Genomic DNA, 13,877 nt, shown 5'->3' on the forward strand with positions numbered 1-13,877 from the left:
GGGTGTCATCACAGCAGACTTTTAAAGAGTCTAATCGAAATGAATCCTCTAGCCCCCTTTAACTGCGAACTGACACCCTTTGCCATGGTGGGGAAGAAGATCACAACTCGCCCCGCCCCCCCTTCATTCATTGCTGCATGCTGGCCAGTAAGTACATGGGATGATATAAAATATTTGTGATGGAAATAGGCGGCACAGTGGAACGACTGGTGAGAGCGTTTGGCTCACAGTTCTGAGGACTGAGGGTTCAAGTCCCGGCCCCGCCTGTGTGGAGTTTGCATGTTCTCCTTGTGTCTGCGTTAATGCGTTAATTGGAAAATCTACATTGCGTTTATGTGTGATTGTGAGTCCGAATGGTTGTTTCGAATGGTTGCCCTACGATTGGCTGCCAACCAGGTTAGGGTATACTCCGCCTCTTGCCCGAAGATAGCTGAGATAGACTGTAGCACTCCCACGATCCTTGTGGGCATAAGCAGCTCAGAAAATGGATGGATGGATGATGGGAATAATAATTAATTCAGAAATTTTGATGTGCATTGACATCTGTCTCACCTGACTCACATATATGTCTGTCTGTATCTCGATCGAAATTCACTAAAATTACATGATGCAGGTCTATCCTACACCATAGTAAGACGTGGTTTGAGCAGGCATGAATTTAAATCGACTTTCAGCCAACAATTTGTTATTTGCACTGGGCGAGACACTCTCACTCCACTGGTACACCTAGCCTGACTCGGGTAAACAAATTGGCGAACAATCACAGCGAATCTCGGACAAGAATCAAGATACATTCGTGTTTATTCCCAAGCGCAGCTGCGCAGTCTACGAAAATAGAGCCCCGGGTGTAAATAATGGACACTGAGCTATCGTAACACATTTTAGATCTCCACCCAGAAGGAACATTTTAGTACCAACTGAACGCCAACACATAATACATAACCTCCAGTGTAAATTTTAAGATTTAAGCATTTTCACTGAGAAATGCTTACAATGTTGCTTTCAATGTAAATCAATTGTTTCACAAAGTTGATGATGCAAGTCAAATGGGTGTTTTAGTATACGTATGTAATTCTGCAATGAATCCAACTAGCTAAAAACTACCTCCCTGTCAGAGGTACCTTTTGAACCAACTAGAGAAATTTTGTACATAGACTGAATGCAACTATTTACCAATACTTATAACATGCTTTCACAGATTTCAGAACACCTTCTAACAGGGAATTAAGGCAACTGCTATGTTTTGTGCTTATATTTTCCTTTTCGAACGCCTGAGGGAAATAATAATGACTCATTTTTAGTTTGTTGATTTCACAACTTGAGTGTCTCAATGTGTTTTAGAGTTTTTTTTTTTTTTTCAAAATGAAGAAAACAATTCCCAAAAACATTTGTTCATTGGAGACTCTAAATTGGCCCCAAGTGAGATTGTGAGTGCGACTGTTATCTGTCTCCATGTGTCCTGCCATTGGCTGGCAACTAGTTGAGGGTGTACCCCGGCTCCTGCCCGTTGACAGCTGTGATTGGTTCCAGCACTCCTGCGAACCTTGTGAGGATAAGTGGCTCAGAAAATGGATGGATGGATGGATGCAAGTTAAAAGAATTAGTTTGAGTTCCTGTTAACCAAATACAATAAATTGTGCATGTTTATTTAATCTTAAAGCCTGCAGGTGTATTTAATCTTTTTCTTCTTCATCGACTGCTGTATGTCACACGTCCCTCAGTCCAAATCTGTCCATCCTTAGCTCTTTGTTTCATTCATCTCTGTCTCTATCCATCCCCCTCTTGCTTCATGGGTTCTTTCTTATTGATTCCCTTTTGCCAGTCCCTCCTACCCTCTCTCTATCAGTAAATCACTATCTTGACAGCTCTGTCTCTACATACTCGCATTGCTTTCTCTCTCTCTCTCATTCTCAAACACAAAGACACACGTGACACAGACACACACACACACACATAATCAGTGTGTCCTTGTCCTAGTAGTCCTGCAGTTTGATGTTATCACTCTGTCTGCTTGACATCTCCCTTCTCATCTGGCTGCCTGGATTTTCTTTTTTTTTTTTTTTATCTATATTTCATTTCTCCAGTGATCACTTTCACGACTTACTACAAAAAACAACTACATTTAAACTGGTGAATAATTTCCTTCCCCAATTTCCGTGTGCACATGTATGTGTGCATGCATGTTAAATGGCTGCCATGGTAACGATGTTGGGTCTTTGGCAAGTGTCAAACTCAAGGTCTATATTTTATGTGGCCTGGAAAAGTATGGACATACTAGAGAATCTCATTTATTGTATTTGCTGTTCAGTCCTTGAGACTCTGTAAACAAGTTCGCTCCACCCTCCATCCTGTCATCACAGACTCCATCGACGTATCAAGGAAATCATGAGGACCAAAAAGTGTGTGGCGTAATGAGATCCTTTCCTCTCTGCCGGGATTCTCAATGTCAATTATTCACATTTCATTTGTGTTCAATATTATTGTTTCATTGTTTTTTTAAAAAAGACAAAGAAAATTTCTGATGTAGATCAAAAACACGGCCATTCTAGTATATTTAATGCTGGTATGGAATGCAAATCTCTTTTGGCAGAAGTATTACATAATATTTCTGCTGCATTTGTGCAAGGGTGTGATAGTATTTTCAAAGTATAATGTTTTACATTAGGTTATGGCTTATCATATAAATATTCATGCACAGAAATCTGTAGATTTACAAGATATATAGACTAAAGATCCTAACCTCGAGAAGAGAAAAAAGTTGTACACCAATGCTTACGTGAAGAACTGAATGTAAGGATGTTAGACTGGTAAAACGTGTATTGTAATTACATTATCTTATGTCCTAATGAGCCTGACAGGGAACAGAACCTTAAAGCGTCAAGCTCTTCTTGGGGGTACCAGCAGTACAGTGTGGTGTGCTTGTATAGACTGGAACTAAATACACTGCTGTCTACTGATTGGTTTACAAAGAATTATGACTCAAGCTGCAATATATGAGTGGAATGGGAAGAAAACAGTTAAAAAAAACGGAGAGGTATTTACACAGTGTTGCTTCTTCAGTCAGCATACACTACTACACTACTTGCTGTTATATTCCTGTTCTTTGTTTATTTCATCCATTAATCCATTTTCTGTACTTCTTATCCTCACAAGTATCGCAGGCATGCTCGAGCCCATCGAGCTAGTGCCCTAGACCTAGACCTAGCCCTGAACTAGTTGCCAGCCACTTGGAGTTTGTTTATTTCACTGGCATGTAATTGGAGTTACATTGCTTATAACGGTATATGTAAATGTTTGGTGCTATAATGTCACATTACCCATCAAGATTTTCCTTACTGTGGTGAATCTAGCTGAATTGGAACTCTTGGCTGGAAGTTAGCTGTGATAGGCTCAATTATTCCCGTGGTCCTGCCACCCCATCCAATGTGGAAAACAGCCAAACCCATTTGAAAACAGATACCACCTCTCCCAGTGACTGACATTATGGGTTACACCCTGAACAATGTCTGTATTAAGACTCTGGGGAGAATCCAAGTATTGTGTGTAAGTGTTCGTGTGTGTGTGTGTGTGTGTGTGTGTGTGTGTGTGTGTGTGTGTTTGTGTGTGCGTTTCTGTGTTTAAACTCTGTGGCAACTGAATCACAATAGGAATAAGGAGGAAAAGTCATGTCATTATCCAAGCCGCTTATCCTCACAAGGATTGCGGGAAAGCTGGAGCCTATCCCAGCTAGCTTTGGGTGAAACGCGGACTACACCCTGAACTGGTCGCCTGTCAGTTACAGGGCAGATATCGACACCATCACTGAGCGGGATTCCATCCCACGCCGCCCGTAAAACTGGTGAAACAATTCTTTTCTCAAGAAAGCCAAATTAGATCACATTCAGTATTCTAGTATATTTTCCAAATTGTCTTGAACACTTGGGTGAAGAGAGCGGTGGAGCTGTCAACTGATCACCACCTAGTAGTGAGTTGACCGATGGTGGGGGGAGATTCCAGTCAAATGTGGCAGCCCCAAATGTATTATTGGTGTCTGCTGGGAGCAGCTAGCAGATTCCCATCAGAAGGAGTTTCAACTTCCACCTCCAACAGAACTTTGCTCATGTTCCGGGGGAGGCGGGGAACATTGAGTCTGAGTGGACGATGTTCCACACCTCCATTGGTGAGGTGGCCAACCGGAGCTGGAGCCATAATGTAGGTGTCTGTCATGGAAGCAATCCCAGAACACGTTGGTGGACGCCAACAGTGAAGGATGACTCCAAGATGAAGAAGCCTGCCTGACTCCCAAGGCAGCTGATTGGGTATGGCTGGCCAGATGGAATGCAGCTTTGGTGTTTGCTGAGGCAAAATCCTGGGCATGGGAGGAGTTCAGTGAGGCCATGGAGAACAACTTCAAGACAGCTTTGAGAAAATTCTGGTCCCACTCCGGCGTCTCAGGAGGGTGAAGCAATGCATAGTCAAATCCCGGCACCGCCTGTGTGGAGTTTGCATGTTCTCCCTGTCACAGTGTAGGTTTTTTCCTGGCACTCTGGTTTCCTTGCACATCCCAAAAATATGCATTGATTGGACACTCGAAATTGCCTCTAGGTGTGATTACGAGTGTGATTGTTGTCAGTCTCCATGTGACCTGCGATTGGCTGACAACCAATATAGTATGAAAAGTCTCAAATGTTAAATATTTGTTCCATACCGTTAAGGACATGTACAAGAACTCGATACACAGTACTTTGAATGAAAATCATAGCACTGGAATTCAACAGGTTGAGACATTGACAACTACTACTGTCTATCTTGACCAGTGATTCACCATGAGAAACAAAACTATGACTCTGGCATCAGACATATTCCCCAACAAAGGTCCCATCTGCAACTGAGCTCACACACCAGCTGGACAGCATTGAGTGAGTATGTGTGTGAGTGTTTGTGCGTGTATATGTGTGTGTGTGTCACATTTTCTCATTAAGCCTTCATTAACAAGTCTCACCTGTCAACCACCCTCTGTCTCATTGAACTATAATTCCCATAATCCTTTCTGTAATCTCACATCTGAGTTCCACAAACACTGGCATGCACGTATGCTCTCTCTCTCTCTCTCTCTCTCTCTCTCTCTCTCTCTGTCTCTCTCTCTCTCTCTCTCTCTCTCTCTCTCTCTCTCACACACACACACACATTAAAATATTACTAGTATGCACATGTGCATGCTTGTAGCAGAAAAGAAAAAATATGTGAACTGAGCTAAGTGTCTCTCTATGCCGGAAGAAATACTGGAAAGTTTTGTCCTTGTTGATGCTGAGATGCTTGACAAAGTTCTCTCCACAGCGAAGCCCACCACTTAGCTTTTTGACCCAATTCCAACATAAATTCCAATGAAAACTTAAACCAAACTTTGTTTGGAGAAGAGCTTTTAAATATTTTAAATTGCTCTCTTCTGGCGGGAACTTTCTCTGCAGCCTTCTAACAACAGTGGCAGGGCCCATTCTGAAGAAGAGCAACTTCAGTTTTTATGGTTTTAACAAGGCAGCACAGTGGATGACTGGTTTGCACATGTGCCTCACGATTCTGAGGAGTGATGTTAAAATTACCTGTGTGGTTGCCACATTGATAACTCGCATGATTTGTGTGGTACAGCTTTTATGCTGGATGCTCTTCCTGAAGCAATCAACTGATTTTTAAGCATGGTTGGGACTGCCCCTCCTTGAGCTGGCACTTTATTGTGGTGGAGGTTTGTGTGTGGGTTTGTGAAGCTACTGGAGAATTACAGTCAAATCATGCAGGGTGACTTCAGCATAGCACATCCTCCGTTCCTCGAGTCCCTCAAACCTTGATCAACAAGGTAAATTATAAACATTTAAATTGCTACAGATGTGTGCACTTTATTGCTTGAATACATGGTGTACATCTTTTTTACATAAATATGAATTAAAATGGAAATTTACTATTTAGTTTGCAAATGGATTCTGCTCATTTACATTATTTTCTATGAAAAAAAGAACATTTTGGAGGTTGAACAAATCAAACTTTGAACACTTTACAAGACTTATGTTCGAATTCCAAGATTCCACTTCATCACTGCATCATCAATTAGTGTATTTCACTGATTCAAGCTGACACTTACAGGGTATGCCCAACGTCTGTACGAATGCACTCGCATTGGCATATACCCAATGCATTTTAAATTTGTATCTATATATAATAATGGGCCGAGTGACCAATGTTGTAGTGGTACATTTGTCTGACTTCGGTGCAGGAAGTGGGTTCAGTTCCTACTCAGTAATGGTGTGAATATGAGTCTGAATGGTTTTTCGTCCCTATGTCCCCTGTTACTGAGTGGCGATCAGTTAAGGGTGTTGACTGCCTTTCATCCGAATTAAGCTGGGATAGGCTACAGCACCCCATGACCTTGTAGAAGATAAGTGCTGGGAGAGAATGGATGGTTGGATGTAATGGGCCAGTTTGTGATTTTATAATATTTGAATCCATGCTTCTCCACGCTCCCACCCCCCTTTACGCTCTCATGGGGCATTTCCAAATTGTGATGCGTAAGAGCAAATTACTTTAGCCTGTATTTCATCGCTTACTCTTAGGAGGGTCACTTGCTGACTTTAGGGAAAAAGCACCGTACACCCTGAACTGGTCACCTGCCAATCACGGGCTACATAATAAACAACCAAATCGCACTTACATTTACACCAATTCTATGACCAATTTTGTTGTTTTTGGGATGCGGGAGTGGGCTTGAGAAAACCTACCAGACACCAAGACAGGACCCAAGAGTCGAACCCTTGACATTAAAACTGTGTGGCGGAATATGTGTTGCTCATCCTGCCCATTACAGGATCCTACCATTATTACGCGTAAACCCAACCCGAGTGTTCGCATTTGTGCCCATAGCAGGTGCAACAAACACATTGCCAAACACAAATATAATCCTTTTCTACAATCGCGCGCCCTCCCGCGACAGACTACAGTGAAGAAAATAAGTATTTGAACACCCCGCTATATTGCAAGTTCTCCCACTTAGAAATCATGGAGAGGTCTGAAATTTTCATTGTAGGTGCATGTCTACTGTGAGAGAGTTAATCGAAAAAGAAAAATCCAGAAATCACAATGTATGATTTTTTTTAACGATTGATTTGTGTGATACAGCTGCAAATCAGTATTTGAACATCCTGTCTATCAGCTAGAATTCTGACTCTGAAAGACCTGTTAGTCCACCTTTAACTACACGACAGGACATGGTCAATGACCTGAAAAGAGCTATGACCACCATTTCCAAGGCGACTGTTGGTAATACACTAAGATGTCATGGTTTGAAATCATGCATGGCACAGAAGGTTCCCCTGCTTAAACCAGTACATGTCAAGGCCCATCTTAAGTTTGCCAATGACCATTTGAATGATACAGAGGAGTCATGGGAGAAGGTTTTGTGGTCAAATGAGACCAAAATGAAACTTTTTGGTCATAATTCCACTAACTGTGTTTGGAGGAAGACGAATGATGATTTCCATCCCAAGAACACCATCCCTACTGTGAAGCATGGGGGCGGTAGCATCATACTTTGGGGGTGTTTTTCTGCACATGGGACAAGACGACTGCACTGTATTAAGGAGAGAATGACCGTAGCCATGTATTGTGAGATTTTGGGGAAAAACCTCTTTCCCTCAGTCAGAGCATTGAAGATTGGTCGTGGCTGGGTCCTTCAACATGACAATGACCCGAAGAACACAGCCAGGAAAACCAAGGAGTGGCTCTGTAAGAAGCATATCAAGGTTCTGGCATGGCTTAACCTGTCTCTGGACCTAAACCCAATAGAAAATCTTTGGAGGAGCTGAAACTCCGTGTTTCTCAGCGAAAGCCCAGAAACCTGGCTGATCTAGAGAATATCTGTGTGGAGGAGTAGGCCAAAATCCCTCCCCCAGTGTGTGCAAACCTGGTGAACAACTACAGGAAAAGTTTCACCTCTGTAATTGCAAACAAAGGTTACTGTACCAAATGCTAACATTGTTTTTCTCAGGTATTCAAATACTTATTTGCAGATGTATTACACAAATAAATCATGAAAAAATCAAACATTGTGATTTCTGGATTTTTCTTTTTAGATTCTCTCTCTCACAGTGGGCATGCACCTATGATGAAAATTTCAGAACCCATTTCTCAGTGGGAGAACTTGCAATATAGCAGGGTCTTTGAAATGCTTATTTTCTTCACTGTATGAGTAAAGAAGCAATTTAAAAAGTCAAAACAAGTTAAGCCCTTAGAATCAAATGGTGGAGTAATAATAATAATAATGCAAGTTATTATTATCATTTTTATTATTATTATTATTAAAAATAATAATAATAATAATAGGATAGTTGAATTTATGATTGAATTTAAATAATTGGGCTTGGATGGGAGTTGAATATGAGCAGAGCTGGGTAGTATTGCGTCATGAGCAAGTGGCATGTGGGCGGACCCGAATTCAGGAATCCGAGGCAAGGGCATGATATTAAGAGCGATTTTATTCAAGAAGGAGGTCAAACACAAAAAGTCTGAAACAAGTGGAAGCACAAAAATGCTAGGCAACAGGCAAGATCCAAAAACATGCACAACAGCCGATGATTACGAGGCACACTCAGAAACATGGACGAGACTTGTCAAACTAAGGAGGCACAGGCTCACTGTGACAAAGCAATGCTCTACACTCAACTTGTGAAGTTCTGCACAGTAGCGGCGTATCCCAGGATGCAGTGAAGCACACACAACAAACTGGCAAATTCCGATGACACATTCACCACTTAAATGCTTGGTCAATTCGTGTCCAAAATGTATCCCAGCTGTGTGACAGCTGTCAGAGGTGGTACTGTCCAGGGCAGTGGTTTGGCCATGCCCCTTACAATACTGTTGCTTTAGCAGGATATTACTCAAATAAAAATAAAGATAGCACTCCATTGACTTTTGTCAGAGATAGAGCAAATGTTTGAAAGAAAAAAAAAAAAAACCTTGTGCGTCCCGCTTCTGAGACAGGCAAAAATGACCAGGGAGCTATTAAGCATAAATAATCTGTGTCCACAGATAGACAGCAGCAGTGCTTACTTATGTACAGTAGCTGTGTGTGTGTGTGTGTGTGTGTGTGTGTGTGCTGAAGTGTTTCAATTATCTGTTTCAGTAATGTGTTTCAGTGAATAATTGTTCACTAAAAGCATGAGTCTTGTCTTAGTGCTAATAAGTAAGCGGCACACTAAGGATGGTCATCATTTTATAAATACAATGGATTTTTTTTCTGGACTCAATAAATTCTCATTGTTGTGGTGCCACCCAACGAGCCGCTCACAACAGAGCAACTTACAGAATAATGTTGCCTCCCTAGATCCATACAGACCCATTCCCTTGTCAAAAAATGTTATGATTCAAGGCATACAGGACTTCTATTTTAAGTGGTGCAACATATTACAAGCTTCATGATAGTGATGAACCATACTGATCAATCACATGCGAGTTCAAACACTCGCTTTAGCTAATCAAATCTGTGTCTCAGACTGTAGTCAATGACTCCACGCAGCCCAGACAGAGACTAGGAGAAACATAGCAGGAGAGAGAGAAAGAGTAGGCGTGGAAGTATGGCAAAAGATCAGGAAATAGCTAAGGAAAGAGAGCATTTGGAATAAATAGCACTCAAAATGGAACAGCCAGAGTGCCACCCCCCAAAGAATGCTGGCCTGGGTGGCTGCCCATATCACCCATATCAGAAAGCACCACTGACTGCAGGTTGTTCTTTCTCCCTACTACTTTTGAATGCAATTTGCATTCATGTGCTGTGATTGACCTGCTGGTTATATTCTATAAAAAAAATTACAGTTTGCAAAACCAGACCAAGATAGCTTATATATATATTTCAGAAGTCCCAACTGTAGTCCAATTAGTCAATCAAACCTTTATTTCCATAGCCCCTTGCATACTTAAAAAGCAACACAGAGTGCTTCATAAGAAAAATGATAAAAGACACAAACTTTCAACCCGCCTGCAGTCTTTGAGCCCCTGGGAACACAACACCTGTGTGTCAACAAAGAATAAAATTAATAAATACATACTGCTGAGACACGGCTGAACAGAGACTGAAATTCTTTTAGGCTGCAATGTTGACATTTTTTGGCAGACATACATATATGACAGCGCGTGACATGGCTGTTCATTTAAAGTGTCTATCTCATCCATTCAATAGGCAGTGTTTCCTCACTCGAGTCTCGAGTCAGATGGTTTTATGTAAATGGGTCACTTGGAAAGCTTTGCTTCTTGGCAAGATTGTGTGTGGTGAGGTGCCTGTTACTGTCAATTGTCACTAATAGTTTGGATGGATGTATCAAAGTCATGTGACCTAGGTCTCTTTGACGAACCAAAATAAGTTGTGTAAGCAATAATAAATGGCGGTAGACAAACATGTGAACAGATATTTTTACGGGTTGATATTCTAGCCAAAATAAGGCTACCCATCGCAAAAACTATTCATACAATTAAGAAAAAAATAAAGAGATGTTTTTACCGGCGGCACGGTGGATCAGCTGGAAAGCATTGGCCTCACAGTTCTGAGGTCCCGGGTTCAATCCCGGACCCACCTGTGTGGAGTTTGCATATACTACCTGTGCCTGCATGGGTTTCCTCCGGGCACTCTGGTTTCCTCCCACATTCCAAAAACATGCAACATTAATTGGACACTCTAAATTGCCCGTAGGTGTGATTGTGAGTGCGGCGGTTTGTCTCCATGTGCCCTGCAATTGGCTGGCAACCAGTTCAGAGTGTACCCCGCCTTCTGCACGGTGACAGCTGGGATAGGCTCCAGCATTCCCCATGACCCTTGTGAGGATAGGCGGCTAAGAAAATGAATGGATAGATGCTTTTACCTTATTTATTTCTGGAAACACAGGTTTACGGCCATGCTACCCTGAGAACGCCCGATCTCGTCAGACCTCGGAACTTAAGCGGGTTTTGGCCTGGTTAGTGCTTGGATGGGAGACCGCCTGGGAATACCAGGTGCTGTAAGCTTCTCTCCCCGGGTAATGCAGAGGGGTTGTGTCAGGGAGGGCATCTGGTGTAAAACTGTGCCAAACAGATATGCGTTCATCTAAGATGACACGCTGTGGCGACCCCTAACGGGACCAGCCGAAAGGAAAAGAAGAAGATTTCTGTTAGCAAAAAAAGGTCAATAATACAGCTGGGTAAGGGAGGTCACAGTAGATATAAACAGTCAACACAACTTTGTTTGTTTTTTGGAAGGAGAAAGGATGGGCTGAGGAGAGTATATCTACAACTCTTCCAAAGAATCAATCAAATCCATCCATTCATTTTCTGAGCCGCTTATCCTCACGGATCCTCACAGTTGCCAGCCAATCGCAGGGCACATAGAGACAAAGAACACTTGTACTCACAAGCACACCTAAGGGCAATTTAGAGTCTCTAATTGATACATGTTTTCGGGACGTGGGAGGAAACCAGAGTGCCTGGAGGTAACCCACGCAGCAACGGGGTGAATATGCAAACCCCACAGAGGCGGGGTTGGGCTTTGAATCCCGGTCCTCAGAACTGTGAGGCCAATGCTCTGCACTTTCATCACAGAGGGGATGCTTATTTTTTATTATATCGATGAGTGAGTAACGGTTAGGCTGTAGCAAAAGCCAACTTTTTTTGCTGTCAGGGAGAAGGAGCAGGTACTTGACCACCACCTTCTGCCCATGTGTACATGCCTGAAGGTGTCACGTCCCATCGGAACGAGAGGTAGGACCCAAATGCAGGAACTCGGAAGACGCAAGGTAGTTCAAGAAGAGACACGTTTATTGTACGCAGAGGTCGGGGATCGAGCAGGCAGTCCGGTGCAGCAGCGGTAGTTGTGACGTCGGGCGACGAGAACAGATGAGCGGACAGGCAGGAGTCGGTACACGGGGAAACAACGCAGGCAGAAGTGTCAAGGAGTCAGGCTTACAGGGTTGGTCGGAGAACGGACGAAGGTCGGTACACACAGGTTCTGTCAGGAATACGAGAGTGCTGGAACGGGACATAAAGCTCAACGAACTGGCCGAGGACCAGTCGTCACCGGGTCCTATATATACGGGGGATGATCAGGCTGCATGAGGCACAGGTGTGTGCCTCCCAATCAGCGCAGCCGCACAGCTTGTGCTGAAGCGGCAGGATCATGACAGAAGGTAGGTAAAAATACAAACAGTGAGTGAAATGCAACTCATCGTGTAGGATTAAAAGTAGCATTTATTCTGAATAAAGTATTTTTAGTAAAATCGGTATGTTGCATTAAAACTACTCTCACTAATACAATTCATCTAAAATGTTACTTTAGTAAAAATAATGGAAATGAATTTAGCTTGTTGCTACCCAACTATGACTGGGCTGAAATAAAACCGGGAACTTAACTACAAAAATCAGGTTTAACCCAAAAATCATTTTACACACTTCAGTACATATTTTTGGTCAAGTAATATATATTATTATAATATTATTGTAATATTTTTTATTTTAACTTGTATACAACTGTGGGATTACAGAATAAATAACAATTATGGTGTCTCTGTGTGAATTATTTTATAATTTTTTCTGAAAAAAAAAACATTGGGGAATTCCACCTCTTAAAATAGTGTAAATGCTTGAGCACAACTGAAAAAAATCTGAAGATCACACTCACGTTCATTGATATCATCACTGAGTGATGATTGAACCCATGTTGCCTGCATGTAGTTCAGGAAGGAAAATGAGTAAACCATCAGTGAAGCAACTATGTGTCAATCAATTGACTGAATATATGTAGCTCATGAGTGAAAACATGTTGTGAAGTAAAATGTGGGGAATGTCATATTGTCAATTAGGAAAGAGCAAAGCAAACCAAATATTCTCGCACATAAAGTTATGTTTATGTTCCAAATTTTGTCCACCTCCTTTTCATGCATGGCTCTTAATTGTCTGTTCAATCATTATACCTTAAATAAGTTATTCATGTTTCACTTAATTAACAACCCTCTCTTTGCAGATAAATTTTACTTAGTTTGTTAAATAAAATAAAAAAAGCAGTTTTTTGTATTATGTATGATGTCATTAAAAAGACTTTACTTAACAGTTATGTTATATTTATTGATATAAAAATATATGCAGCTTTTACCTTCCAGATTGGATACATTTGAACAGCAGTTTACAACATATAATTTATAGCAATACCATTTAGGCTGTATTTATTCACCATGATTCAAGGGATGCAAGTCAGACTTTTTGTTCCCAAATAACATAAATTACATGTGTGTCATGGCATCTTTTGAGAAAAATAAAATAAAATTAAACAACAGCAAAAGCATACATCTGCAATGGCACACCCTTTTACCAATTTAAGCCGTGATTAACTTAATGACACTTTGTTTTTTTGGGCTGGGGTGGGGCCGGGGGGGTGTTGAATCCGAAGTCTCATTTCAATCAATCAGTGTTTGAGCCATGTTGTAAACAAGCGAACATATGACCTCCCTGAGTCAGGAAGAAGTTTCATCACTTTTTTTTACACTCGCTCTCAAACACATTTTGCAAATAGGCAGATGACTAAAGATCTACTTGGGTGTTTAATTTTATACTCAATTGGTGTACAGGCACTCAGACACCAAACTATTTGTGCGCAAGCCACTAAAATGTAAACATTGCACAATACTGTATGTCTGCCAGAAATTCCTTCAAATAGAACTGAAATGTTCATATCATGACAGTTATTGACTTGGAACAGACCTGTTTATGACTTCTGTGGCATGTTGCCAGCTCAAATAATGCCTTCATTAAATATAAATTCCACATCTTTTCATTGAAACATCAGATTGCTCAATGTATCATGCTGACCCCGAGTGCGAGAGGACTGCTGGTTGTGATGA

At 41.6% G+C, this 13,877-nt stretch overlaps 1 protein-coding gene and 1 pseudogene across 1 annotated transcript in view; one reads left to right on the forward strand and one right to left on the reverse strand.

The window, feature by feature from the left end:
* Window positions 1-10,909, reverse strand: part of dcc (DCC netrin 1 receptor) — a 312,064-nt gene extending 301,155 nt beyond the window's left edge. Inside the window, exons 1-2 of the mRNA XM_061802018.1 lie at window positions 10,904-10,909; window positions 9,987-10,014 (exon numbers count right to left, since the gene is read on the reverse strand). Of these exons, the coding sequence (XP_061658002.1) occupies window positions 9,987-10,014; window positions 10,904-10,909 (34 nt within the window). The remainder of the gene's footprint in view (window positions 1-9,986; window positions 10,015-10,903) is intronic.
* LOC133491278 (5S ribosomal RNA) lies at window positions 10,898-11,016 on the forward strand (annotated as a pseudogene).
* Window positions 11,017-13,877: the final 2,861 nt, after the last annotated feature.

The sequence above is a fragment of the Syngnathoides biaculeatus genome, chromosome 17 (genome assembly GCF_019802595.1).
Source record: "Syngnathoides biaculeatus isolate LvHL_M chromosome 17, ASM1980259v1, whole genome shotgun sequence".
NCBI classification, from domain to species: Eukaryota; Metazoa; Chordata; class Actinopteri; order Syngnathiformes; family Syngnathidae; genus Syngnathoides; species Syngnathoides biaculeatus.